At 54.4% G+C, this 27,692-nt stretch overlaps 2 protein-coding genes across 4 annotated transcripts in view; one reads left to right on the top strand and one right to left on the bottom strand.

Moving 5' to 3' along the window:
• Nucleotides 1-3,309: 3,309 nt before the first annotated feature.
• Nucleotides 3,310-5,997, top strand: FAM181A (family with sequence similarity 181 member A). 2 transcript variants are annotated; one of them, XM_069559295.1, is made up of 2 exons: nt 3,310-3,346; nt 4,615-5,997. In XM_069559295.1, exon 2 carries the CDS (start codon nt 4,702-4,704, stop codon nt 5,581-5,583), a length of 882 nt encoding a protein of 293 aa, XP_069415396.1. In that variant the 5' UTR covers nt 3,310-3,346; nt 4,615-4,701; the 3' UTR covers nt 5,584-5,997. The 2 variants fall into 2 exon arrangements, with proteins under 2 accessions (XP_069415396.1, XP_069415395.1); XM_069559294.1 differs by lacking the exon at nt 3,310-3,346 and adding an exon at nt 3,670-3,869.
• Nucleotides 5,998-10,706: 4,709 nt separating this feature from the next.
• ASB2 (ankyrin repeat and SOCS box containing 2) overlaps nt 10,707-27,692 on the bottom strand; it is a 48,228-nt gene continuing 31,242 nt past the window's right edge. For both annotated transcript variants that reach the window (XM_069560030.1, XM_069560031.1), the window contains 4 exons: nt 25,267-25,438; nt 17,939-18,503; nt 16,617-16,770; nt 10,707-11,390 (listed from right to left, as the gene is read on the bottom strand). In XM_069560030.1, coding sequence (XP_069416131.1) covers nt 11,254-11,390; nt 16,617-16,770; nt 17,939-18,503; nt 25,267-25,438 — 1,028 coding nt within the window. In that variant the 3' untranslated portion in view covers nt 10,707-11,253. The remainder of the gene's footprint in view (nt 11,391-16,616; nt 16,771-17,938; nt 18,504-25,266; nt 25,439-27,692) is intronic.

The raw sequence follows: 27,692 nt of genomic DNA on the forward strand, positions 1-27,692 counted from the left end.
GGATGTCCAAAGTACTTAATTCATGAAACATTTAGTGAGAAGCTACTTTCTTGGGCTCCAAAACCACTGTGGACAGTGACTGCAGCCACAAAATTAAGACTCTTGCTCCTTGGAAGAAAAGCTATGACAAACCTAGACAGCATATTAAAAAACAGAGACATTACTTTGCCGACAGAGGTCCATATAGTCAAAGCTATGGTTTTTCCAGTAGTTATGTACAGATGTGAGAGGTGAACCATAAAGAAGGCTGAGTGCCAAAGAATTGATGCTTTTGAATTGTGGTGCTGGAGAAGACTTTTGAGAGTCCTTTGGACTGCAAGGAGGTCAAAATAGTCAACTCTAAAGGAAATCAACCCTCTATACTCATCAGAACTGATGCTGAAGCTGAAGCTCCAATACTTTGGCCACTTGATGTGGAGAGCTGACTCACTGGAAAAGATCCTAATGCTGGGAAAGTTTGAGGGCAAGAGGAGAAGGGGCTGACAGAGGATAAGATGGCTGGATGGTATCACTGACTTAATGCACATGAGTTTGAGCAAGCAAGGAGGCAGTGAAGGACAGGGAAGCCTGGCGTGCTCCAGTCCATGGGGTCTCAAAGAGTCAGACATGACTTAGCGACTGAACAACGATAATCCTCTGTGCCAGGCTTCTGTGTTAAACCAAGGAGATTAGACTTCATCTTTGAATCTGAAAATGGAGGATGAGAGCATATATAATTCTGGCACGTTGGTGAAAGATTTCCTGGATGTTTGAGCTGGGCCTGAAAGAGTGCTGAGGGGACAGGGTTGCCTGAGTTGGGCCCAAGAAGCAGAAGTCTGGAGCTTGTCTTTGTGTCACCCACTGTGAACAGGGAGAACAACTGCTTCCCTGCACAGACCCAGGACCACACTGAGAGAATGACTGTGGAAATTCTCTCCAGAGCAAGGCATGGGTATTATCAGTGATGCGTTTCCACCTGTGTATACAGGCCATCAGAAAATCATGGAGAAGGCTTCCTCAGCAAGGGTCACAGGCAGTCCCAGCGGTGTGGCCTGAGGCCTGGGGTGGGGCTGCGTCCATGCACGGTGGTGGTTCACGTTCTCAGGCCACAGTTCAAGCCATAGTCGCCACCTCTCCCCTCGCCTGATCACCCATCGCTGTAGCTCCCATGTTCCTGAGTCAGAAGTTGAGAGTCACGTCCTGAGGAAGGACAGAAGAGCTGAAGCCAGGACTTGACACAGAAAACCCAGTCTGAGAGGCCGTCCAACCCAACAGCTCAGGGGAGCGTCATGGCCTGGCGGGACTGACATGGGCTTTGTATACAGATAGTCCTGGCTTCAGGTTCAAGTTCTACCAGTTAGTAGCTGTGCGCGCTTGGGAAACTAACTGCCTCTTGGGCTGCCCATCTGGGCTGGCCACACCCACACCCTCGGAGCTGTCCCAGGGCCACGTGAGCTGGGCCAGGTGCGTGCATCTCAGTGGGGACCAGGTGCTCTACAAGTGTCCATTATCTTCACCCTGTTTTTCTCTCTCTCCCTTCCTTCCTCGCTCTCTCCTTTATTTAGTGGAAGAACAGCCCCTATCAAGAGCTCTGGAGATTTTTAAAGATGCAGACTCAAGTCCCACAGAGCTCAGGGACCTGTTGGGGATGGGAGTCCATCATTGGTGGATGGGGATGACGTCATGGGCAGGCGGCGTCTGGTAGGCTGGAGGGACGGCAGGCTGGTCTCTGAGGAAGCTGACATCCGAGCAGAGTGTGCAGAGAGCATCCCCACGCTCCTAGAGGAGGGAACCTTCCAGACAGAGAGGCTGGTGGGAGCAGACACAGAGGGTCCGGAGGCCAGGCGGGACTGGGGCTGGGGTAATTTGAGGTCAATCTCCCAGCAAGAGAATGACGGAGAAGGTGGCTCCTGGGCCGGTGCTAGGTTGTGGAGGGGCTGGAATTCATATGAGGCTGGGTGCCCCCGGCAGCAGGCAGTGTGGAGCCATGATGAGAGCTGCTCCAGAGCCTAACCGGGTGACCTCGGGCAGCAGAGTGCTTTTTCCAGCTGTGTGGGCAGGGCACTTTGGAGTGGAAAGGATGTCTCCTGCGTCTACCAGTCAGGGTGGGCTGGACGGTGCTGCAGAAGCAAATAACCGCTACATCTCAGGGTGGTTTAGCCCTCGGGCAGGCAGAGGCTGCTGCAGATAGGGGCCCACAGTCGGAATGCTGCAGCCCAGGGTCAAGCCTTCATCCCAGCAGCAGGGGAAGAGGGCCTGGAGTCGCTACAGCGGGCTCCTCAGGGCCTAAACTGTCTCCTCCAAACCCCTCATTCAGCCTGTGGGGACCCTCAGGCCAGAGTGGGGTGACTTGGGGCCTCCGTGCTGCCTGCAGGCACCTGGCGCTGGGAGTGGCTGCCCTTTGGCCGGCAGGAAGGGGTGGGAGCATTAGTGGTGGGTGAGTCCTCCTGCCCTGCCAGCGCTCTCAGTCTGGGGATGGGGAAGGGGCTTTGGAGAGCATCCTTGGCATTTTAGTTTGTGATGTCAAGGTGTGGGCTTGTGTTGGTTGGCTAGGGGGCAGGAGGGGAAGGTGGCAGAGGAGAGGGAGAGGAGGAGAGGAAAGAAGAGGCAGAGGGTGGCGTGCCGGGGGCCCACCCAGCTGGCTGGCACGGAGGCCTCACCCATCTGGATTTCCCAGGCAGTCTCCCTCCGCCTGCAGCCTCACCTTCCTTCGGGCCAGTCGGTGGGCAGGGCCAGCGGCCGGCCCCGGGTTCCCTTGCTCGCTCGGAGCGGCCCTGCTTGCTGCCCCGCCGGCGTTGGCACGGTGACAGTAGCCAAGTGTGCAAACTTGTGCCATTGTCCCCAGGCCAAGGGGAGCCATGGAGACTGGCTAATATGACACAGGAAAATGTTTGCTGATGGCAATTCTATGGGCTTTGTCCACCTCTTTCTCCATCATGACGACTCGATTTAAGTCCCTAACTGTTTGACTACAAATGCTAGGGGACCGTGCAACGCCAACCTTTTGTCCGGCCTCACTGAATGGGCAATTCAGGCTTTGTGCAGCTCAATTGAGGAAGCAAACATAAAGACAAGATTCCTGAGAGCTCCGGCCCCCTTCCCATGGATATCCCAGCACCTCGTTAGAGGGCCCTTCCCTGGCCACCTTTCCAACATCAGCGTGCTGCCCGCCCTCGCAGCCCCGCCAGTGCCCATGCCTTGGGAAGGGGGTGGGGAGAGAGAGAAAGAGAGGGAGAGAGAGAGACAGACAGGGCGAGTGAGCCACTCAACACTCAAGGACAGCGGGGAAAGCAGCCCGCCCTGGCTTACCCCGTCCGATTGTCTGTCTGCACTGGAGCATGGCAGCTGCAGGCCCGGAGTCTTGGGGGTAGGTTTGCAAGCCCATCTTCTCTGGGTCCAGCCCCTCCTCAATCTTGGACTTTATAAATACATACACATACACACACACACACACACACACATATGCGTACGCACACGACACACCCCGCCCCCTCGAGAAACCAGGGAACCGAGGTCAAGGGGAGGAGGGGCGTGGAGGCTGAGAAGGGAGAGTGGGCTGAAGGGTAGAAATTTACCGGGAAATGATTGCATTTGGGAGCTGTCTTTTTTGTGATGGTCCCCATGGTGACAATTTGTGACGGCAAAGAATGTGGGAACGGGGCCGCCGCCTGCTTGGGATGCTTTGTATCTGGAGAGGCGCTCCTGATTGGCCTGAGGGCCCCCCAGCTCCGGGGACCCGTCGTCCTCCATTCAGCCCACTCGAGGGCGGCACAACTGCCTCCAGCCGGACCACGGAGCTCGCCGGCCGCACCGGGCCTGGCCCAGGTCTGCGGCGTGGGGGAAACCTCTGCCGGGCCGCCTTGGCGGGGTCCCGGGCCCCTGCACCCTTGGTCAGTGCGGAGGCCCAGGCGGCTCAGGCCCCACTGGGTGGGGGGCGTGGGGCTGGCCGGGGCCTGGGGGAGGGGCGGGGGGCTGCGGGGTGGTGGCCGAGGAGGCATGAAATTGCTGCAGATGCTTCTACGGGGGAGCCCCCGCTGCCCGCAGCCTGCGATCAGCCCGCCAGGCAGGCCTCGGCTTGAGTGCCAGACAGGGGTCCTGCCTGTCCTGCGTGAGACCTGTGGGTGGAGCGTGGGGACCGAGGGGGGGGCTGCGGCTGCTAGCAGGACTTGGGGGCGGGGGTGGGAGGAGGAGGGGGCACCGCCAGGCAACCAGGGGGCTTGGCCTTGCCTTAAAGTGGAGCGGCTGCCTCGGCTCAGAAAATGAAAACCTTGCTGGCAAGTCATGCCCTTCGGGCAGCGTGGTGTGTGGGGAGACATGCACCATTGCTGGTGGGCTCCCGCCCCAGCAATGCCACTTGGTAGGGCCAGGTGGCCTTGGGCAAGTTGACTGACCTGTCTCAGCCTCACCTGCAGATGCGGAGCTCTGTTGAAGATGAAATGGGTTTCTTCCCATTGCATCCCAGAGGCTCTGGGAAATGCTTAGCAGCCTGAATGGGTATCCCATGACCCAGGGACTCTATCTAGGGCTGAGGGGGGCTGAGGTGGGGACCACTGCTGTCTGCAGCTATGTGGCCTTTGGGGAGGGTAGAGTGTGGATGCTCGGAGAGACACCAACGGCTGCTGTGTCCTTCGCCAGGTTGGCTCTGTGCTCTTCCCTGGAGCTGCCAGCTGCCTGGAAAACCCAGCCTCTTCATGGAAAGCCCGGGGCAGTGGCGCTCTGGTGATGGCATCCGACAGTGACGTGAAGATGCTGCTAAACTTCGTGAACCTGGCGTCCAGCGACATCAAGGCGGCCCTGGACAAGTCTGCACCCTGCCGCCGCTCAGTGGACCACCGCAAGTACCTGCAGAAGCAGCTCAAACGCTTCTCCCAGAAGTATTCCCGGCTCCCGCGGGGACTCCCAGGCAGAGGGGCCGAGCCTCACCTGAAAAGGGGGCCCGAGGACCGGCCCGGGAGGCCGCTGCACCTCGAATCTGGCCACGGTTCCAGCCCCAGCGGGGGTGGGGGCTACAAGGAGAAGGCATTGGGGAACCCGGACCGGGAGGAAAGCCTCTCTAAGGAGCGGACCCTCCATGGGCCGGATCCAGGAGCTGCCAGGCCTGGCCAGGTGCCCATGAGGAAAAGACAGCTGCCTGCTTCCTTCTGGGAAGAGCCACGGCCCACCCACAGCTACCCCGTGGGGCTGGAGGGGGGACTGGGACCCTGGGAGGGACCTCCCTACGAGGGTAAGAAACACTGTAAAGGCTTGGAGCCCCTGGGGCCCGAGACCGCCCCGGTGCCCACCTCCCCCAGGGCACCGGCTGAAAAGGAGCCACTCAAGATGCCCGGGGTTTCCCTGGTGGGCCGCGTCAGTGCCTGGAGCTGCTGCCCCTTCCAGTACCATGGACAGCCCATCTACCCAAGCCCTCCAGGAGCCCTGCCCCAGAGCCCGATGCCCAGCCTGGGCCTCTGGCGGAAAAGTGCAGCTTCCCCTGGCGAGCTGGCCCACTTCTGCAAGGACGCGGAGGGCCCGGGGCAGAAAGTGTACAGACCTGTGGTTCTGAAACCCATCCCCACCAAGCCGGCCGTGCCCCCACCCATCTTCAACGTCTTCGGCTACCTCTAGCCAGGTGGGGAGGGCCTTGGCTCCCTCCTCTGGCCTGCAGGGTATAGGGGACCCCCAGGAGCGAGCGCTTCTCGTGAGGAGTGGGCTGGGTGAGAACCATCCCTTTGCATTGAGGGGAGAAGGGCAGGGCAGGATGGGGCAGGGGCTTCTTCTCGGGCAGCCGTCCAGCCAGCCCGCACAGCCTCTGGAGGCCAGCCCCTCCGCAAGCAGGCCAGTGCCCAACAGATCACCCGTGTGCCCGTGCAGACCTCAGGTGGCTGGGGCCCTTGCCCTGGCCCTCCGGCCACCCCAGAAGCCAGCGTTACACCACCTGTTCACGTGCCACCCACTGTGTAAGCCAGTCTCAGTCTTGCTCTTCTTGTTCTTTGTAAATACTAAGAAGGTTAAGAGAATAAAGACATTTCTTTTTCAGTTTCCACATTCTCAGGTTCATGAAGTTGACTGGTCCCCCAGCCTAGGAAATGCTGGCTATGCCCAGGTGGAGGGCTGCTTACAGAGGCTGTCGTGGGTGGCTGGGGGCGTTGCCCAGAGTGGCCCAGAGGCCTCCGTGATGCCTGGAATGGGCCTGGGAGCCTGACAGCTCAACCTGAAGGAGGGTGGAGGGGATTCCTGGGAAAGGGGGCTCTGGTTCCCCATGTCAGAAAGTAGAGGCCAGGGGAGGCATGGAGCCCCAGAGGGCCCAAACTGCTCTGGAGAATAGGAACTGGTACTGGAGTGTGGGGGGTGGGTAGGGAGGGGTGAATCTGTCCTCCTGGTTCTGCCGTGGGATGTAGGGCTGGACCCTTCCTCTCCGGGCCTCCCTGCCCCACCTGTGGGATGAGGGGTGAGATGAGAACAGGCCCCTCGGTGGCACCTCCCACCCCATCACAGCCTCAGAGCAGAGGCTGGGCCAAGGCAGTCACGTTCAACCCTGGTCAGAGGGGAAGGTCAGGCCGAACCAGAACGGGGCCTCTTGTGAACAAAATAACTGGTTGTCTGACCAAGTTGTTTCTCTTGTATTCTTCGGTTCTGTGTCCACAGGCAAAGTCATCATCAGCACTGTCATCGCCATTACCTCTAGCTAATTCAGATTCCTAGGTTTCCTGCCGCTGGCTCTCTTCCCAGGCCTGATGCAGCCCTTGGCACATACTAGGCACCCATCAGTGGAAAGATGAGGGCCTCTGCCAGTGACCATGCACACAGAGGGGCACTGCTGGTGGGTAGTGGCCCTTGGTTTGGCCCCGATAGCCCCCAAACCAGCCAAGCCACTGGAGGCCTCAGCGTGGCTCCGTGGCTGAGAGCGTGGGGGCTGCCACAGAGGCTGAGCGTCTCATTTCCTCAAAGCACCGTTCTCATGACTGGGACCGGGGCAGGGGGCCAGCCTGGTGGGGGACTCCACACCCACATCGACAGCATAACGTTGAACAGGTTATTCCCCATTCTGTGCCTCAGTTTCCTCCTCTGTAAAGGAGGGCATGCGTGCTGGGTCTCTCAGTTGTGTCCAACTCTGGAGTGGGTTACCGTTTCTTTCTCCAGGGCATCTTCCCAATCCAGGGGTTGAACTTGCATCTCTTATGTCTCCTGCATTGGCAGGTGGGTTCTTTAGCACTAGTACCACCTGGGAAGCCCCTCCGTAAAGGAGGGACTAGATAAAGATAGCAATCAGATGCACCCACGGCTTCTGCATCCAAAGCGAGCCTCATAACTGGTTACAGATGCTCCCTTTACAGGTCCAGATATGGCCTCAGAATCCTTCCTAACACAGGACTCCAAATTAGTGATTGCTAAGGGCCTGCAGGTTCCCCTGAAGTGAGGCATCCCCAGGGATGCAGCAGCTTGCTCACTGGGAAAGTGGGTGGGTTTCTGGTGTTTTATGTCTGATGGTCTCAGAGGATGTCAGAGCCGTGAGGCCATGTGACACAAGCAGGGTTGTTTTGCATGACCGTCTGGTTCATGGGGTAAGGAGTCCTCAGCCGGGACCCTCACCTCAGTCTGCCCCACTCTTAAAGAACAGAGAGGGTCCCTGGAGGAGGCATGTCCCCTCTTTCCTGACTCGCACGTCATTACAAAGGTCCTTGCAAGATCCATTGTGATAAGGTTCAGCCCCTCCACACAGTACAGCAGGGTGTTAAACGCTCTAATCCTGGCCCTGCCACCTAGCAGCTGAGTGACCTTGGGCAAGTTACTTGACCTCTCTGTGCCAGAGTTTCTTCGTCCGGAAAATGTGATTGAAAATTAAAAACAGAAAAAAGGAAAATAGGCCTGCCACGTGGGTAGCTGTGGGGATGGTGAGAGCACGAGGCAGTCTACTGTGACACAAAGGAGGAAAAGCTGCACCCACCCAAAGTCACCCAGTTATTTGACTATGTCTCTAGGTCCTTCCACGCCAACATTTCAATGTTTATAGACTGGGTGGCCTGCAGGAATGGGTTCCGGGGGCCATCGAACCAGCCAACTCCTTCAGAGAAGGAGCCCCACTCTGGGAGGCATGTTTCCTTGGGTTCTGCTCCAGCGCACTGAGCTTGGGGCCCCACAGCCCCTCTGGGGTTCAACCTTTCCCAGGGGGTATACCTGGTGGTGCTTCAGTCACACCCTGGGAGCCTTATCTGGAAGCAGAAACCTTTACCAGGGTGCCACTCAACAGAAGCACCCGACATCATAATTCCCCATGTGGAAGCAAGCTGGGGATAAGACACACCTTGGAAATTCTCAGTATGATAACAGACAGACAGCTGCAGCTGCAGAAGTAGCTGCTCCCTTAACCAAAACAGCACCGGGTCACATGTGCTTCTGCCCACGACATGGAGCCACTTCCGGGACTTTGACTGTTGGGTGAGGCTGTCTACACATCTCTGAGGCTGAAATCTTCCCAGGGGCTGGGTAAGCATGGGAGTGCCGGCTGTACAGTCCTCTTGACAGCAGATATGGTCAAAAAAGGAAACCCCTGGCACAGTCTGAGCACCGACCAATCAGGATTGACCCCAGAAGCAGTGGGACATTAACCCTTTAGCTGCTGGATTATGCGGAGGTGGTTGGAGGACTGGGAGGGGAACCTGCGAAGGCCATGCCTGGGTGAGGCACTGGAGGGGAAGGACCCTGACCAGCGGCTGTGACTGACTGGTATGGACGTACAGCAATATTCTAAGAACCAAGGTGACTCCGGGGCCTCCCAGGCTGGAGATGGTGCCAATGTTGAATGCAGGCTTCCCTGGTGGCTCAGCTGGTAAAGAACCCACTAGCCAATGCAGGAGATGCAAGAGACTGCAGGCTTGATCCCTGGGTCGGGAAGATCCCCTGGAGAAGGAAATGGCAACCCGCTCTGGTATTTTTGCCTGGAGAACTCCATGGACAGAGGAGCCTGACAGGCTATATACTTCATGGGGTCGCAAAGCGTTGGACATGACTGAGCATGCGTGCACACACACATACACACACACACACACACACACACTGAATGCAGAGGCTGAACTGTCCCTCCCACCTCCTGCCATCTCCTCAAGCCTCACCTCCTCTAGGGGAGACCTCCCTCTGACCAGTGTCCCCATCCTGCCCGATGCCCAAGGCCCCTGTCTGTTAGGACCCCCTAGGACATAAGGTGACCTAAGTGCTGGAGTTTTGAGAGTCTGCCTGATGCCCAGCCCCATCCCGAACACACTCAAGCATCTTTCTGTTCCATCCCACCCTAGACTGCCGCCATGCCCTCTGGCTCCCGGTCAGCGGAGGCATTCTGCAGTCAGGGTCTTCCTGACTGTGCACCGAGCCCCGGCCACTTCTCCTGGACCCCAGGGTTGAACATCCCCAGTCTGGGAGGGCGCAGGCTTCCTTCGGGATTGCTTCAGGATCTCTGCAGCACGAGACCACGAGACTCTAGCTGACCACTGCTGGGCTGGACCCCCGGGGATTTGCTGTGTGTACCCAGGCAAGTCCCTTCCCCTCTCTGGGCCTGTTTTCCCATCTGTACCAGGGAGGAGGGGGCAAGAAGCAGCCAGATCCCTGAAACCCCTGGCTGGAAGGTGTTACTTGGCAGACTCAGCCTCTTTAGGAAGGCACTGGGACTTACTGGTTCCATGGAAAACCAAGATGTAAGAGCCGGAAAGGCCACCAAGGGCCACAAGGCTGGGAACCCAAGGCCCCAGAGGTGCAAGCCCAGGCGAAGCCAGGCCTGGGACCAGTGCTCTCACAACCCGCCCAGCTGCTCATCTCCAAAGGCCATAAATAACCTTTGATCTCCGTTAAGCCTCTCCTAGAGGAGGCCCGAGCAGGCTCTTCAGCAAGGTCACCTGCTCTGGTGTCACCTGAGTGGCTTTAATCACGCGGGGGAAGACAGTGCCTATGAGCTACTGTGTGTGCTCACGCAGTCATATCTGATTCTTTGCGACCCCATCGGCTGCAGCCCACCAGGCTCCTCTGCCCACGGGATTCTCCAGGCAAGAACACTGGAGTGGGTTGCCATTTCTTTCTCCAGAGTGTGACTTCCATGGAAAAACAGGGTGGTGTAAGAGAGACTCAGATCTCGAGAACATGCCCTAAGTGCCAATCCTCAGTGCTCTCACCTGCAGCACCCAAAACGGGCTGGCGGCTCCTGCCCGGCTCCCCCCAAGTCATGGGAGGATGGGAGGATGTGGCGGAGGGCACAGGGCTGGCTTCCTGCCTCTCAAGCGTGGGGCCTTTGCGAGGACTGACGACAGCCTCCCTCTGGCACCTGCTCACAGGAGCCAGTATTTAGATGGCTTTCCCCTCGTATCTCAGCCTTTGTTGCCAAATGGGTGAGTTAAGACGTGAAGACAGTGCCAGGGAATGTGTGCGTAAGACAAGGCCAGGTGTCAGGAGACTTGTAGGCTCTGAGACCCTGTTTGTGATGAAGCTCTGGTTTCTATGGCAACGGAACCAGGAGAGAGAAAGCAATGTTGCCAGCTTCGATCACAGGGCAGTCAGCTGCCCCCTCTCCTCTGGCCATCGGGTCTCTTCTGGTGAATGAAGGACACATGCTCTGGGGCCTTTCAGAAGTCCAAACCAAAGTGATGTGATCAGGGCTCCACGTGCCCTGTCCCAGCCCCCGGTCCCACCCTCACTCCCACCAGGAGCTGGACTGAGGACCTCAAGGCCCTGGAGGGGGCTGGTGAGAGACTTCACTGGGCAGGGTGTCATCTGTGCAACATTTATTGTACCTAAGGAAGCCCTCCGGGCCCGAGGTCTCCCACCCTGCTCCCCTGGGCCACAGCTTTGGGGAGAGAACTGAGTCAAGTGGAGAGTTTCACAGAGCACAGGGGGAGGGGGCACGGGGCAGCTCTGCAGCGAGGTGGCCCAGCAAAGACAGAATCACCCCAGAAAGAAAGCTCTCCAGCCACAGCCTGGAGGTGGGGTCAGGGCTTCGCTGCCAGCCCCCTTGCCTTCCCCTGACCACCCCAAGTTCTGCCCTGGTCCCGCCTCTCGGCCCCAGGAATGGAGCTTTCTGCCATTCCCAATGGCAGAGCCGGTCTGGGATCTCCTCATCCAAGTGAAAGCCAACCCAGTTCTTCTCCTGCTCGATACATCTGTCCTCTGCTCTGGGCAAAGCTCTGGCCCAGAGACCTCTGAGAGCCTGGCAGCTCCCAGCCACATCTGTCCCCGGGCCCCCTGGATTTGGAGACACGGCTGTCCTGAGACTCAGCGAAACTGTCTGAGGAGCTGCTCCGCCCCTGCGTGCTCTGGTTACTGGGTGTTCTCGTATTTCAGGTATCTGATCAGCCTGCCTGGAAGCGGCAACGTGTCCAGGAGTTTGATGCGGTATTTCCCAATGGCCTTTCGAACTCGCAGCCGGCAAAGATGAGCCAGGGGTCTTGGAGGTTCTGGAAAAGACAGAAAGAGAGATGCTGATTGGTCGCTTGCACCCGGCAGAGGGTTTGCATCTCTGACCCCTGGCTTGTGGGAAGCACCTGACCCGTGTGGCTGGCTAAGAGAGGAGATGCCCTGACTCCCCCATGCTCACGGTCCCTGCCAACTGAAAAGGTGCCATACTTCATTCATCTGCACAGCCCAAGGAAGAAGGAGGGCAGGTTTGATGTTGTTGTTTAGTTGCTAAGTCGTGTTCAACTCTTTTGTGATCCCATGGACGGTAGCCCACCAGGTTCCTCTGTCCAAGGGATTTCCCAAGTAAGAATAATACTGGAGTGGGAGGCCATTTCCTTCTCCAGGGGATCGTCCTGACCCAGGGATTGAGCTCATGTCTCCTGCATTGTCAGGTGGATTCTTTACCACTGAGCCACCAGGGAAGCCCAAGGAGGGCAGGTACCAAACCCATTTCACAGGTGAGGGCTTAGCAAGAATCACGCCTGGCACTAGAGCTTGTCCTGGGCTCCCTCCTCTACGTGTCAGCCCAGACCCTGCCCTTTCTCATAGCCTCAGCAAATACGACCTCCTAAGTGACCCCACGCGTCTAGTTCAGCCCTGGGTTCTAGGAGGTGCAGAGAAGTCAGGATCAACAGGCAGGGACTGAGCAGGTCCCAGAATCCTACCAGGCTGCCTCTTCCAGGAGGCCCCCAGGGATACTTCATTAAGTGGAGCTTTCTCAGCTAAGGGGTGGGGGGTGGAGAGAAGGGGGTAAGATTACCCCGTGATGCATCTAGTAATGGGGTAATTAATTTCAGCTCCGGGAACAGGGTAGGCATTTGATGAATCAAAGAACTCCATCCATTCATTCATTCAACACACACATGCTGACCCCTTCACTGCACTTGGCCCTGTGCTTGGGACAGAGGTACAGGGGTATCCACTCAGGAGCTTTGGGGAAAGCCTTCCATACCAGATGGTGCATCTGAAAGGTCTCGATGGGTGGGTAGGAAGTTGCCAGGTGAGGGACAGAGGCAGGGCAGTCCAAGCAGGGGAAGCAGCAGTGCCAAGCCAAAGAGACCGCCCAGGGGAGATGGGAATGCAGAGGGAACGTGGGGAGGGTGGAGAGGCCAGGGCGCCACAGTGTAGCCTCTCCAGCCGCCCCATCAGGGCATTTCTGACACTTCCACTGCCCTCTGATCTCAGGACAGAGCCTGCCCTGGAAAGCACAGCCCCTTTCTCAGCAGAGCAAAGGCTGAGCTTGTGGGAAGGCAAAAGGCTGCTGGCGGGCAGAGGACACAAGGCCTCCAAGGCTGGCATCCTGGCTGGCTTTGGAGTCTCTGATATCAACAACACAGCATTAAATGAAAGTCAGTCAGTCAGTTCAGTCACTCAGCTGTGTCCGTCTCCTTGTGACCCCATGGACTGCAGCACGCCAGGCTTCCCTGTCCCAGAGCTTGCTCAAACTCAAGTCCATCCAGTCAGTGATGTCAGCCAACCATCTCATCCTCTGTTGTCCCCTTCTCCTCCTGCCCTCAATCTTTCCCACCATCAGGGTCTTTCCCAATGAGTCAGTCCTTGGCATCAGGTGGCCAAAGTATAGGAGTTTCAGCTTCAGCATCAGTCCTTCCAATGAACACCCAGGACTGATCTCCTTTAGGATGAACTGGTTTGATCTCCTTGCAGTCCAAGGGACTTCTCAAGAGTCTTCTCCAGCACCACAGTTCAAAAGCATCAATTCTTTGGCACTCAGATTTCTTTATAGTCCAACTCTCATATCCATACATGACTACTGGAAAAACCATAGCCTTGACTAGATGGACCTTTGTTGGCAAAGTAATGTCTCTGCCTTTTAATATTTTGTCTAGCTTTTCCTCCAAGGAGCAATTGTCTTTTAATTTCATGGCTACAGTTACCACTTGCAGTGATTTTGGAGCCCCCCAAAATAAAATCTCTCACTGTTTACATTGTTTCTCCATCTATTTGCCATGAAGTGATGGGACTGGATGCCATGATCTTAGTTTTCTCAATGTTGAGCTTTAAGCCAACTTTTTCACTCTCCTCTTTCACTTTCATCAAGAGGCTCTTTAGTTCATCTTCACTTTCTGCCATAAGGGTGGTGTCATCTATATATCTGAGGTTATTGATATTTCTCCCGGCAATCTTGATTCCAGCTTGTGCTTCATCCAGCCTGGGATTTCGCATGATATAAACTGCATATAAGTTAAATAAGCAGGGTGACAATATACAACCTTGATGTACTCCTTTCCCTATTTGGAACCAGTCTGTTGTTCCATGTCCAGTTCTAACTGTTGCTTCTTGATCTCCATACAGATTTCTCAGGAGGCAGTTCAGGTAGTCTGGTATTCCTGTCTCTTGAAGAATTTTCCAGTTTGTTGTGATTAACACAGTCAAAGGCTTTGGTGTAGTCAATAAAGCAGCAGTAGATGTTTTTCGGGAACTCTCTTGCTTTCTTGATGATCCAACGGATGTTGGCAATTTGATCTCTGGTTCCTCTGCCTTTTCTAAATCCCATTTGAACATCTGGAAGTTCTCGGTTCATGTACTATTAAAGCCTAGCTTGGAGAATTTTGAGCATCACTTTGCTAGTGTGTGAGATGAGTGCAACTGTGTGTTAATTTGAACATTCTTTGGCATTGCCTTTCTTTGGGACTGGAATGAAACTGACCTTTTCCAGTCCTGTGGCCACTGCTGAGTTTTCCAAATTTGCTGCCATGTTGAGTGCAGCACTTTATAGCATCATCTTTAGGATTTGAAATAGCTCCACTGGAATTCCATCACCTCCACTAGCTTTGTAGTAGTGATGCTTCCTAAGGGCCACTTGGCTTTACATTCCAGGATGTCTGGCTCTAGGTGAGTGATCACACTATGGTGGTTATCTGGGTCGTGAAGATCTATTTTGTACAGTTCTTCTGTATATTCTTGCCACCTCTTAATATCTTCTGCTTCTGTTAGGTCCATACCACTTCTCTCCTTTATTGTGCCCATCTTTGCAGGAAATGTTCCCTTGGTATCTCTAATTTTCTTGAAGAGATATCTGGTTTTTCCCATTCTATTGTTTTTCTTTATTTCTTTGTATTGATCACTGAGGAAGGTTTTTTTTATCTCTTCATGCTATTCTTTGGAACTCTGCATTCAGATGGGCATATCTTTCCTTTTCTCCTTTGCCTTTAGCTTCTCTTCTTTTCTCAGCTATTTGTAAGGCCTCCTCAAACAACCATTTTGCCTTTCCGCATTTCTTTTTCTTGGGGATGGTCTTGATCGCTGCCTCCTGTACAATGTCATGAACCTCCATCCACAGTTCTTCAGGCACTCTGTCTATCAGATCTAACTAACCCCTTGAAGCTATTTGTCACTTCCACTGTATAATCGTAAGAGATTTGATTTAGGTCATACCTAAATGGTCTAGTGGTGTTCCCTACTTCGGAGTCTCTGATATCAACAACACAGCATTAAATGAAAAGAACTATTTGTTCTTCTTGTTAATAAATGTTTATAGCACAATAAAAGGTTTTGCAATTTTTCCCCCCAGGGACAGTTTAGCTGTTCATTACCCTTCCCAGGCAGGGCAGGTCCAGAAGAAAGTGAGAGGTGGGATTCTCAGCAAGAACCGCTCTACTCTCTAGTGGCCTCTAGTGGCCAGTCCCAGTGACAGCAACCATTTATGAATTCAATGAATGTTTTATTGAGAATTTGGAGCTCCCAGCCAGTAAGCAAGTCAATACCACCCTCCTTCCTGTGTCGCCCTGGCATGGGTCTCTCTCTCCACGCCCCCTCCATAGCCTTTCCAGTAACTTTATCAAGGGCCTCAATTCAAGTGCTCCCAGGCATTTGTGCAAATGGAAAATCCTACCAGAAACTTTAGACTTAAAGGGGCCAGGGGATCAAGGAGGAACTCGGCAAGACCGGGCACTGGGCTGTGGGACACCTGGACAGGTAACGAGGCAGCATTCTCACTGGGGACAGCAGCAGCAGCGGTGGGATAAAAATAACTTTCTGCAAGTCGGCCTCTGTGCCTCGTGATCGACAAGCAGCCGGAGACGGGACTGTGCCCTTCAGACCCAGAGGAAACCCTGGGGCAGTTGGTTCTCCTTGGGACAGGCATATCCTCAGTATCAGCTGAAGCACCCAGTTCAACTGTTCCTGACGCCTCACCTGCGCAGGTGAGCTCCACAATTCCTTAGAGGGTTTTCTGGCCTGACAGCCAGGCTGCCTCAACTACGCTGCACACAGCTGTTGGAACGTGGCCAAAGCCCACCTCATTGTGCCAGGCACATCCCACTTGCAAACACCCCAGGCTGGCAGAGCTGGAGGAGCTGGACATTGAGCACGTCCAGCTTGCTCTGTTTGGACAGGGCCCCTGAGGTCAAGAGGTGTCCTGCCCACGATCACCCACCAAGCCCCTGGTTCCAGAGCTCTGGGGGCCTGCCTCCTAGACCAGTGCTGCTCCAGGGGTGCCCTGGGAGCATGTTGAAATGTACACGTTTAGGCCCCGCCCCAGACCTGCCAGGCTAGCCTCTGCATTTTAAATAAGATGCTCAAGTGCTTTGTGTGCATTTTACAGCTTGAGATGCCAGAGCCCATCACTTCCTCATCTACCCACCACACGGCTTCCCAGTGGCCCACAAACCTGGACAACTTACCCTAAAGATCCTGACACCCCTCAGGGAGCTGGGGTTTTTGTTTAACACACCCTTTAGTGGATCTCGGAGAAGGCAACAGCACCCCACTCCAGTACTCTTGCCTGGCAAACCCCATGGACGGAGGAGCCTGGTGGGCTGCAGTCCATGGGGTCTCTAGGAGTCGGACACGACTGAGTGACTTCCCTTTCACTTTTCACTTTCATGCATTGGAGAAGGAAATGGCAACCTACTCCAGTGTTCTTGCCTGGAGAATCCCAGGGACAGGGGAGCCTGGTGGGCGGCCGTCTCTGGGGTCGCACAGAGTCGGACACGACTGAGGCGACTTAGCAGTTAGTGGATCAAATCTGGATTTGAATACCCGCTCTGCCACTAACTAGTGATAAGACGTTTGCCCAAGTGACGTCTCTCTGGGGTTGGTCTCCTCATTTACAAAACAAGGGATCATGGAGACACTGGATGAGACACTCAGAGCCTGGCATGAGAAGGTGCTCATCAAATGCCAGGAGCAGTCACAGGCCCCGAGTCCTGGGCCTGAGTCAGGCAGGGGCATCTGCCAGCAGCAGCAGCAGCGGCAGCCCGTACCTGCTTTCTCCTTAATGACAGCCCAGTCCTCGAAGCTGTCAATATGCTCCTTCAGCCGCGAGCAGAGCTGCACGTTGCCCACGTAGTCCAAGAGGACATCGATGATGGGCCCTGCCCAGCGGCTCACTTCCGGGGCAGACAGGAACTCGCAGAACTGAAAGAGAACACACACCAGCGCTGGGGTGCCCAGGATCAAGAGCACTGCCTCAGCAAGCTCATCCTACAGGCCGGAACCCATAGCCAGTGAGGGCAGGGGACATGTCCGAGCACAGACACCAGGCAAGCCCAGGGTAGAATCCAGCTCTCCAGATCCACACCTCTCTCTCATCAACACAGGCCTCTGCTGCCCAAAGTGGGAGGTGGGCAGCTTGGGCCCCCTAAGCCTCAACTTCCTTGTCTAGAAAATGGGTATATGACACTCACTTGAAGGGTTTTTTTAAATGAGAATTAAGGCAATATAAACATAAACTTCGTTGCACATAGAAGATGGCCCTTAAGTGATGCCATTAGCCATTGTTAATAGCTCTAAGAGAAGAGTGTTTCTAACTTCCTTTTTAAAGATTTGTTTTTTCCACCTATGGTGGGTTTTTGTCGCTGCACACAGGCTTTCTCTAGCTGCAGCAAGCGGGGGCTACTCTTCATTGCGGTCTGCAGGCTTCTCGTTGCACAGGCTCTAGGCACGCAGGCTTCCATAGTTGCGACTCAGGCTTAGTTGCTCAGTGGTATGTGAGATCTGGGACCGGGGATGGAACCAGTATCCCTTGCAGTGTTGAATTCTTAACCATTGGACCACTAGGGAAGTGCCTCTAACTTCCTGTTCTTTGGACTTTGACTTATTAAATCACACCATGGGCAGGTCTTGCCTCTGGGGTCACTGACTTTCTGTAGCTCACCTGCTCTTCTATTAGGCCTGTTCTCACCTCTACCCGGATCTCGGTCCATCACCGTGATATTCCAGGTGTAGGTTTGCTGGGGGTGGTGAACCCCTCAGTTTTTCAGAGTTCCCCACCAATTGCCTGCCGAACTGTTCCCTCCCCTAATAGAGAGGACGGAAATGCTCCTGCGAACCGCTAAGGCCTGCTGCCTCTAAAGGAGGTTAACCACTGAATTTCCACTGCCTCCAAAGGGTGCTAAACGCCAGCTCACATGCCCTCCAAAGTGCACTAACCGTTAGTCCACACTGCCTCTAAATCCTGTTCACCACCGTCTCCAGCTGCCTCCCAAGTGCAGTCCACCCTGCCGAGGGTCCCCCCTGCCTCCAGTCCCCTCGGCCTCGGGAGCCCGCTGGGCCTGGCCGCAGTCCCGGCGGCGCGCCCCCCTACCTGGACCGCGCTGGGCGCCTTGTCGGAGGCAGGCGCATCATTGAACCTGTTGGAGGGCGGCGGGGCGGGCGGGTGCGGGCCGTTGCCATATAGGCACGAGAAGCAGGGCTCGCCGTTGCAGCCGAGGTCCATGAGGAACTTGAGCAGCGACAAGCACTTCATGGCGAACATGATGGTGGCGGGGAAGGAGGTGGGGTGCGTGGCGATGTAGGCGTCGATGTTGGCACCGTGGTCCAGCAGCAGCTGCATGGTGCGCAGGCAGCCGTGTCGGATGGCCACGAGCAGGGGGTTGATGACGTCGCGGTTGGGGTCGGCGCCGGCGAGCAGCAGCAGCTCGGTGGCGTACACGTTGTTGTTGACCACGGCGAAGTAGAGCGCCGAGCTGCGGCGGTCCTCGTAGAGGCGCGCGCGCTCGGGGGCTAGCGGCGCGTTCACGTCGAAGCGCGCGCCCAGCAGGGCCTCGAGCACCTCGTCGTTGTTGCGCTCGGCCGCCAGGTGCAGCGGGCTGATGCCGCTACGGCGCACGCGCGTGCGGCTGGTCACCGGCAGCAGCATCTGCACGATCCTGCGGGTGGGGCGGGCACGCGCGGGTCACGGCACCGGACCCGCCGGCAGGGGGCGCCGAGGGGCCCAGGCTCAGATGCTCGCAACCGCTGCGTGGGAGCGGCAGGGCCCACCAGCAGGGGGCGCCGTGGAGACGGCCAGTCTCAACAATTCCACTGGAGGGAGAGGGGGTCCACTTTACAGATAAGGAAACAGGCTCAGAGAGCTTCCACCACGTTCTCAAAACCTCAGAGCCGGTAACGAGTGGAGCTGGGCTTCAAACCCAGAACCCCTAAAGTTAGTGTGAAGTGAAAGTCACTCAGTCGTGTCTGACTCTTTGCGACCCTATGGACTATACAGTCCATGGAATTCTCCAGGCCAGAATACTAGAGTGTGCAGCCATTCGCTTCTCCAGGGGATCTTCCCAACCCAGGGATCGAACCCAGATCTCCCACATTGAAGGCGGATTCTTTAGAAGCTGAGCCACAAGCCTCCAAAGTCTGAGCCCTTTAAAAATCTCAGCCAGATTGGACTGCAGTTTCAAGAATCTCTTGCTGACTTCTTTCAGGCTAAGGGGTATTTCTAGAGGAATTGACTGGAAGGCCCCCAGACCTAGAGTGGGAAAACAATGAAGTTGTGCAGACCCTGCCCTGCCTACGTCAGTGGAGCGGGGCGGAGGTGGGGGGGGGTGTTTAGGGGGTGGGGACAGCCCTATCCAAGGGCTCACTATGTGCCAGGACACCGTCCAAAGGCTTTACACGCATTATTTGGTTTAATCTCCACAACAACCCATAAAGTGTGTCTTGTCATTCACATTTGTTTCAGATGAGAAAAATCCGTGCTCAGTGATGTTAGGGGACTTGCCCAGGCCATATGTTGGGAGACACAAACCAGGACTTGTCCCCTCCCCTGACTCCAGGGCTAAGCTGTCCTATATCTCTGTTTTGCTGCCCCGAGGACTTGAGGGAGCCGCCAGGTCCTGGGGAACAGGAAGGGACAAACGTGTCTGTCCCAACCACTCCTGCCCGAGGCCCCGGTCAGCCCTCAGTGACCATGAGGTCGTCTCCCCTGTCCTGTGGATCTCAATGCCTCTTCCCCTGAAGGCTGATTCTAGCCTCTCCCAGGCTCGCTGCCCTGCCTATGGCCTGGAGAGGGCTGATCAGCTGCGGCTGAGGCTGGAGATTCCTGCCAGTCCTGACTGTGGTCTCTCCTGTTGAATCAGGTGCTGTTCTCAGCAGTTAACCTACAGTAATCTATTATAATATATCCTCCCAACAGCCCTATGAGGTGTGTACTAGTATTAATCTTACTTACAGAAGAGGAACCAGAAACCCAGAGAGGGCAAGTGACTTGCCCTGGGACACACAGCCAGCCAGTAGTAGGTGATGGTGGCAAGGTTTGAACCCAGGTAGGCTGATTCCCCCTAGAGTAGCTGTCTCCAACTTTTTCGGCATCAAGGACTAGCTTCACAGAACACAGTTTTTCCATGGACTGGGGTGGGGGGATGGTTTCAAGCGCATTCTATTTATTGTGCGCTTTATTTCTATTGTTACTGCATCAGCTCCACCTCAGATCATCAGGCAGTAGATCCCAGAGGTCGGGGCCCCTTGCCCTAGAGTGAGCCACACTCTTAGCCACTCCCCTACTTCTTGTGTAGCCAGTGGTCAGGTGACAGCTGCTATGTCACAGGGTTTTGAATTCCTGACAATGCATTAACTTGCCTGACCCATTTTACCTTCTCTACAGCCCAGTGGGGCTGCCCAACTGGGTCTGTGGCCTTCTTTATGACAGAGGGGGCTCAGAGAGATGAAGCGACGGATCAAAGGCCATAAAGCCGTTCTGGGGCTTGACCCCAGGACTCCTGACCTCTTGTGTTTGCTCTCTTCCCCTAAACCCCGGCCACCTGCCAAGCTCTTGCCACTGACATGATTCCAGATCCTAATTTCCCCAACCCCTGCTGACCAGTGACCTCGGGTGGGCTTCAAGGAGGTGACCACAGCAGGGCAAGCAGGTGCACCAAGCCTGTTCCCAAGCCTCTCTGCCTCTTGGCACTTGGGTTTCCTGGGCTTCTGGCTTCCTGGAAATCTGATGCCAGGGATCTCCCATTAGGATCCCAGTGGAAAGTATTATTATGGTTAGTGATGCTGTGTTTGCTTAAAATCTGCCTCTCAAACCTCAAAAGGAAATTCACACACCCAGGGGGGCTAATTGCCTCCTAATTTCTATTTGTGCAGGCTCAGGAGGCCTGACCTCACTCTGTAGAGGTGCTGGTCAAAGGCAGGGCCAGGGCCTCACCCTGGACCACAGCCATCGCTGACAAATGCTCTGTAACAGCCGTAACGTGCCCAACCACAGGAAAAAGAGCGAGGGGGACAGCCCAGGGCCGCTGGCCAGATGGGCTGATATCTGGCAGGTCACAGCTGGTCTCCAGTGGTCCCCTGTCGAACCAAGGCAAAGTGGCAGAAATGTGGGAACATGACTGGAGGCAGCCTAGGTCCCAGAAGCATCATCTTAATAACAGTGAAATCATCTAATTGTTGTACACTTCTGTAGGACATGGCCAAGCTGAGAGTCAGTGTGTCATGCTGCGTGGGGCCTGGAGATCAGTGTGTCCAGCCTCCCATTTTACAGGGGGTGAAACTGAGACCTGAATATGGGGGTGGGGAGAGAGTGAGGTTGGCCTGGAGGTAGATAGCAAAGCCCAGGCAGAATGAAGGTGTTGGTGGCCCCAGCGCATGTCTGCATGTCATCATTCCTCTCTCCCAGCCCAGTTGGTGGGAAGAAGGCAGGAGAATGAAGGCTGGACCCAATAAGACAGGCTGGGACCTCCCTACTTCTCCCACAGGCAGCCCTGGGACTACAGGAGCTCGAACTGCAACTTAAGTAGACAGCAAAAGTGCCCGTTGCCTGGTACAAGTTTTGGTGTCTGGGAGGCCCAGTGTCCCATCCGTCTCTTCTTTCCCCAGCACAGAGGCTACACCCACCAGCTCAGCCTCCTGGGTCTCCAGGTCATGGTGGTGTGACCTTTGCCAGCATTCAGTGTAAATTTGACCATGGACTTGACTTTCACAAGGGAACAAGCTGCCCACAAATGGCTCCGCTCCCAGTAACACTGGGCAGCGGTGTGTCAACCCAGCTCTGTATTTGTGTGTGTGTGTTGGGGGGATTCTCTCTCCTCTGAGGCTGTGTGGAGCCAGAAAAGACTCCACAGAGGAGAATCTGCCTGAGGGTGTCCCCAAGGGCACAGTGGAACTTCTGTCCATGAGGGGTCCCTCTGGGGGAAAGTCTGCAGCTTTTCTCCTGGGAGCTAGAGCAGGGAAGCAGTTTTCCCAGAAAGAGTTTTAAAGGTCTTGCAAAGGTAATATTAATTAGAAGTAAAAGAGAAAGTATATTTTAAAATGAGGAGGCCAGAAGTAAAGTCCAAGGGCAAGTCTGTGTTATATGTCAGCCACAAAATTGAGTCTAAGATACTGGTTCTCTCCTGGGATGCCCCATAAAATCATCTGCAGCCTCAGCCCCAACCCAGATTGCTTTCAGTGAGATCTCTGAGGCTGGGGCCCAAGCGTTGGGACTTTAAGAGTTCGCCAGGGTCCCAGTGTGTAGCCAAGGTTGAGATCCAGTGGTTGCAGTGCTATTCTAAATTCAGTTTAAAGGAACCTTGGGCCATCTGCTCTTGTCTAATACCAACAGTTTCTTAATAAATCTATCTTTGGTGCTAGCTTCCCTGGTGGCTCAGATGGTAAAGAGTCTGCCTGCAGTGTGGGAGACCTGGGTTCGATCTCTGGGTTGGGAAGATCCCCTGGAGAAGGAAATGGCAAACCACTCCAGTATTTTGGCCTGGAAAATCCCATGGACGGAGGAGCCTGGCGGGCTACAGCCCACGGGGTCCCAAAGAGTCGGACACGACTGAGTGACTTCACTTTCTTACACTTGGTGCTGAGTTTTAATCTCAAAAGTTGCGTTTGCTAAACTGGAAATGAAAACTAAGAAAAAAGTATATCTTGGAGGTGCCTAAGATTTTGGGGTCTTGGGGGCTTCTTTCTCAGCCACACCTAAATGTCACGCTCTGCAGTAAATGCACTGAATTTACCATCTGGCGAACACAGACCCCAGCTGCGGGAGCTACTTTCTGTGCCATGGACGGGCAGGGTGTCCTGGCCGGCAGCTGAGTGTGGAAAGCCTAGAGAATGTCACAGCAGATCCCCGAGCAGCCAAGGAAGGACGGCATGGAGAGGGCCACATGCCACATGCCCCGGGATGAGTGCAGCACTGGGGCTTTGCCTGGCAGGGGCCCTGCCAGGTGACAGAAGCTCGTGGGAACCTGGTTTTACCTTTTTGTAGGGCAGCCCTCAAACTGCGGCCTGATCCCTCTCACTCTTGGGGTCCAGAAGAACCTGGGATCTGAGAATGGAGGGTGAACAACCAGAGAAATGGCTTTGGGGGTCAGCACGAGTCTCAGGCAGGAGACTTTCCAGGAGCATACATCATTCACATAGGTGGTTCCAGAGAGGCCCAGCCTTGCTCCCTGGCCAGCCTTAGGCATGCCCAGTGCTCCGTCAAACTGTCCACTAGCTAAGGCCAGACTGCTGGCTCCTGGGCCCACCTGAAGGCATTGGGTGTGATTGAACAATGCCAAGTGACAATCCCAGCTCTGCCACGCTCTGGCACGTCACTTCCCATCTCTGACCTCGGGTCCCTCCTCTGCAAAATCATGCTTCATTACATCAGTGTTCCCCCTAAAGGTCTGACTGGGCTGTATCTGGTTGGCTGGGAGCTTTTCAAAGATAAAGGCATGGGCTGCTTCTCTCCTGGAGATTCTGGTTTTGTGTGTCTGGGAGGTGTCATTTAAAAAACAGCCCAGAGTGACTGTGCTGTACAGGCAGGTTTGGAGAGCCAGTGGACCAGGAGATTTTGAGAGTCAACCCTTCTCTCTCTTTCCCTCTGGATCTTTCTAGAGTCGGACTAAGATAAACCATGTTTGTTGACTGCTGCTGGATCTTTTTGCAACTGGAGAGCGAGATGCTATCTTACCCATCACCTCTGCCTGACTTGAGTTGCTTTTGTCCTTCCACTGGCTTCACTGAAAAATGATGGAATTTACCCTTCCTACATAAGAGAACACAGACCCAGGAAGCACCTACTGTGTGCTGCACTCTGCTGGGCGCTTTATTTCTACTCTACACACATGTGCATCCATTTCACGTGCATCCAGTCCCCACAATAGCCCCCCCAGGCAGTCCGGCTACTTCGTATTTTACAGAGGAGGGAATTGAGGCTCAGAAAGGTTGAATAACTTCCCCAAGGCCTCAGTAGGAATTGAAACCCACATCTGTCTGCCTCATAGCCTGCTACATGGCCCAGAGAAGGTGAGGTCTCCTGTGTGCATGGATGGGGTGGGGAGGCATCCTTGGCTGGTCATTTGTGTGGGTACCTGCAGAGCAGGGCCTGGAGCCCTGAGGGTCAGCTCTGTCTCCTGTGTCTCCGTTCCATTCCCCAGGGTGTCATTCTCACCCCCATCTCCCTGAGCGGAGACCACCCACACCCCCCAGCATGCACAATCTTCTCCCTGTTGGGGACAGGGCTGCATTTCCTCCTGAAGTGTGTCATCTGGGATACAGGAGATGGGATTATAGGTGAGAAGGTTTTTATTATTATTATTATTATTAATTGTAAATTGGTAATTTGAACAATTTAATGTTTCCTTTTGAAAATAAATTCATTTAAAATGAAAATGTCTTTAAGGGACCATACTAAGAAGTGAAGGTATAGACATCTAAAAGCAGGAAGAAAGTCTGTGAATGCTCAGTTTAGGGAACACTGGTCAAGTGGAAATTACTGGGCCCATGCATCTTTCACGGTTAGCTGGAGTTCCACCCCCTGGGCAAGGCTCTCCTGACCCTCCAGCTAGTAGTGGTGCGGGTGGAAGTTTAACATCTTGCTCTTCGGGGGAAGGAGGGGGCTCTGATTTCTAACAATCACCAGTTTCCATGAAGTAAATACTCTCACCAAGGCAGATTTCAGACTACCAAGGTGATCAATCAGCTCACAGCAGTTGCACAAGCCAGGTCTAGCACACCTCTGCTTCCAGCCCACGCTAGTCTCGAGGACCAGCATGCAACTCGGCCCTGCGTGCTTTTTCATTTTCATGAGCGTGTTTCTGTGTGTGTGCATGCATGCATCTTCCCTCTCACCAGACTGCTCCCAGAGAGCTTTAGCTTCTTTCCTCTCTTTCAAAGTACCTAACACATAATAAGTGCTCAGCAAAAACTAGCTAGTACCAATGGTACTATTTGTATTATTGTAGATGTTCCCTGCATCGTTGCTTACTGCCTGAGAGGCTATTTTTGCATCCCCAACAGAAATATCCCCTAGTCTGGATTCCTATCCGGCTTCCTGTGTGGAATCTGGTAGACATAAGGTTCGGAACAAGTGAGCTCCTGTCATGTACAAGCTGAGTGATCTTGGGCAAGTCACTCAACCTCTCTGTGTCTTAGCTTCCTCATTTTGGAAAAAAAAAAAAAGAAGGTAATCATATCTACCTCAGTAGACCTGTTAATGGAATTATGAAAAGTAGAGTTGTTAAAAGGATTAAATATGTTTATAATGTAAAGTGCTGGTAAGTGCCTCATAGGAGTTTGCGGTTATTATTATTGTTGCAATTGTTGTAAGCGTTCACTCTAGCTTGCTAACTGCTTGGTGATGTTCCACTTTTCCACCTAAACCGTGACCTGGGCCCTGAACTCTCCGGCCCTCCCTACCCCCCAGTGGGCGGGGCCTGGGCTGACCTGTAGTTACCCTTCTTGGAGGCGATGTGCAGCGGGAGCATGCCGTCCTTGTTGGTCTTGTTGGCGTCCGCACCCTGTGACAGCAGGAACTCCACCACCTCCTCGTGCCCGTTCTTGCAGGCCTCGTAGAGGGCGGACGCGCTGTCACTGGCCTGTGTGTTGATGTCAGCGCCTGGAGAAGGAGAGGCGGACTGGTGAGTGATCAGGCCGGTCATTGTCCTTGATGTAACGCCCACCTCGGGCTGGGTGCTTCTGCCTTAACCACCCTGACACACTGGATCACCCGGAGGACCCCCAGCCCCTTTCTGCTACACTGAGACCCCGGGCTGCCAGCCTGAACTGCCATAGTCATGCTGGGATTTACCAGCCACTTGCTCTATGCCGGGCCCTCCCTGGTGGCTCATGTGGTAAAGAATTTGCCTGCATTTCAGGAGACCTGGGTTTGATCCCTGGGTTGGGAAGATCCCCTGGAGAAGGGAATGGCAACCCACTCCAGTATTCTTGCCTGGAGAATTCCATGGATAGAGGACCCTGGCAGGCAATGGTCCATAGTGTTGCAAAGAGTCAGACTCGAGTGAGCAACTAAGACACACACATGGAGCTGTACATGTGCTGTCTCTTTGAGTCCACAACATATGCTAACCCCATGCCATCAGAAACAACTTTATCTCCACGTTACAGACAAGAAAATTGAAGCACGTGTGTGTGTGTGCTAAGTCCTTTCAGTCAAGCCCAACTCTTGGCGACCCTATGGACTGTAGCCTGCCTGGCTCCTCTGTCTGTGGGATTCTCCAAGCAAGAATACTGCGGTGGCTTGCCAGGCCCTCCTCCAGGGGATCTTCCTGATCCAGTAATCGAACCTGCGTCTCTTATGTCTCTTGCACTGAAGCACAGAGAACCTCTGCAACTGGCCCCAGACCCCACAGCTCATAAGGGAAGAGCCAAAACGTGAACCTAGACGGTCTGCAGAAGCCCTGGCAGATGTTCTGATGGCACAGACAATGCTCCTAACGCTCATTCCACCTAAAACGATCCAGATCCTGCCCTGAGGAAGGCCCTCACAGTTCTAGGGGGGCACAGAGCCGCCTCATAAAGAAAAAACCCCAATACCTTTATTAATTAGGATTTATTTGCTCTTCTCTGCCTGGCGGCTCAGATGGTAAAGAATCCACCTGCAATGTGGGAGACCCCGGATCAATCCCCGGGTGGGGAAGATCCCCTGGAGGAGGGCATGGAAACCCACCCCAGTATTCTTGCCTGAAGACTCCCATGAACAGAGGAACCTGGTGAGCTACAGTCCATGGGGTCCCAAAGAGCTGGAGACGAGTGAAGTGACTGAGCAAGCAAGCAGCATGCCTTCCGTTTCAAAGATTAAGAGAGGAATTTATTAACAGCCATGGCTTCTGTCTCCTCTGAAAGAAACACTACACCATGCTGCCAGGAGGAGGCATCAGTCTGGCAATGGTCTCCCTTCAGCCCAATCTCCTACATCTGCTCCATCTCCTGGTGGTGATGGAGAGGGAAGGCAGGGGTTTCTCTGCAGAGAAAAGTGCAGTCTGTTCCCCAGCCCCTATTCTGATAGGAAATGGAACTGAGATAGCAGTGAAATATCAGCAAGGGCTGAAATCAGAAGCATCTGTTAAACCACAGATCCCCTCTGGGCAGTCAGCTTATCACAAGCTCTCTGGTAATTTTAATATTTGATGACTGCTTTCTGGTCTAGTGGAAATATCACAGGTTTTCATGACAGACAGCAGCTGAAGTTTCTGTTTCATGCTTTACAAGCTCTATGGCCTCAAACAGCCTTTAGGAACCTCAGTTTTCTCACCTGTTGACTGAGAAAAATAGTACCTAGCAACCAGGGTTACTGTGAGGTTATCTAAGTAAGATAATGGAATTAAATATCTGCTATAGACAAAAACATGTATGTCCCCCCAAGATTCATATGAAACCTAATCCTCAGTATGATGGTGTTAGGAGGCGGAGCCTTTGGGGGGTGATTAGGTTATATGGGTGGGGCCCTTATGAATGGGATTAGTGCCCTAATAGAAGAGACCACAGAGAGCTCCCTTGCTCCTTCCCCCATGTGAGGACACAGGAAGAAGATGGATGTCTAGGAGGTAGAAACAGGCTCTCATGGGACGCTAAGTCCAATGGCACCTTGATCTTGGACTTCCCAGCCTCCAAACCTGTGAGAAATAAACCTCTGTTGTCTATAAGCCATCCAGTCTGTGGTATGCTGTGACAGCCACCTGAGTGGATTAAGACAACCTCCCTGTCCAGAGCCTGACACAGAGAGGGTGCTCAGCAGACACGAGTTCCCCCAGGACTAAGGGCTGGGACCCAGGCACTGCTCCTGCCTCCACCCGAGGGAGGGTTGGCAAGTGGCTGCAACACCCCTGAGCTCCGGAAGACTTGCTCCCCGA

The sequence above is a fragment of the Ovis canadensis genome, chromosome 18, assembly GCF_042477335.2.
Source record: "Ovis canadensis isolate MfBH-ARS-UI-01 breed Bighorn chromosome 18, ARS-UI_OviCan_v2, whole genome shotgun sequence".
In the NCBI taxonomy this organism is placed as follows: domain Eukaryota; kingdom Metazoa; phylum Chordata; class Mammalia; order Artiodactyla; family Bovidae; genus Ovis; species Ovis canadensis.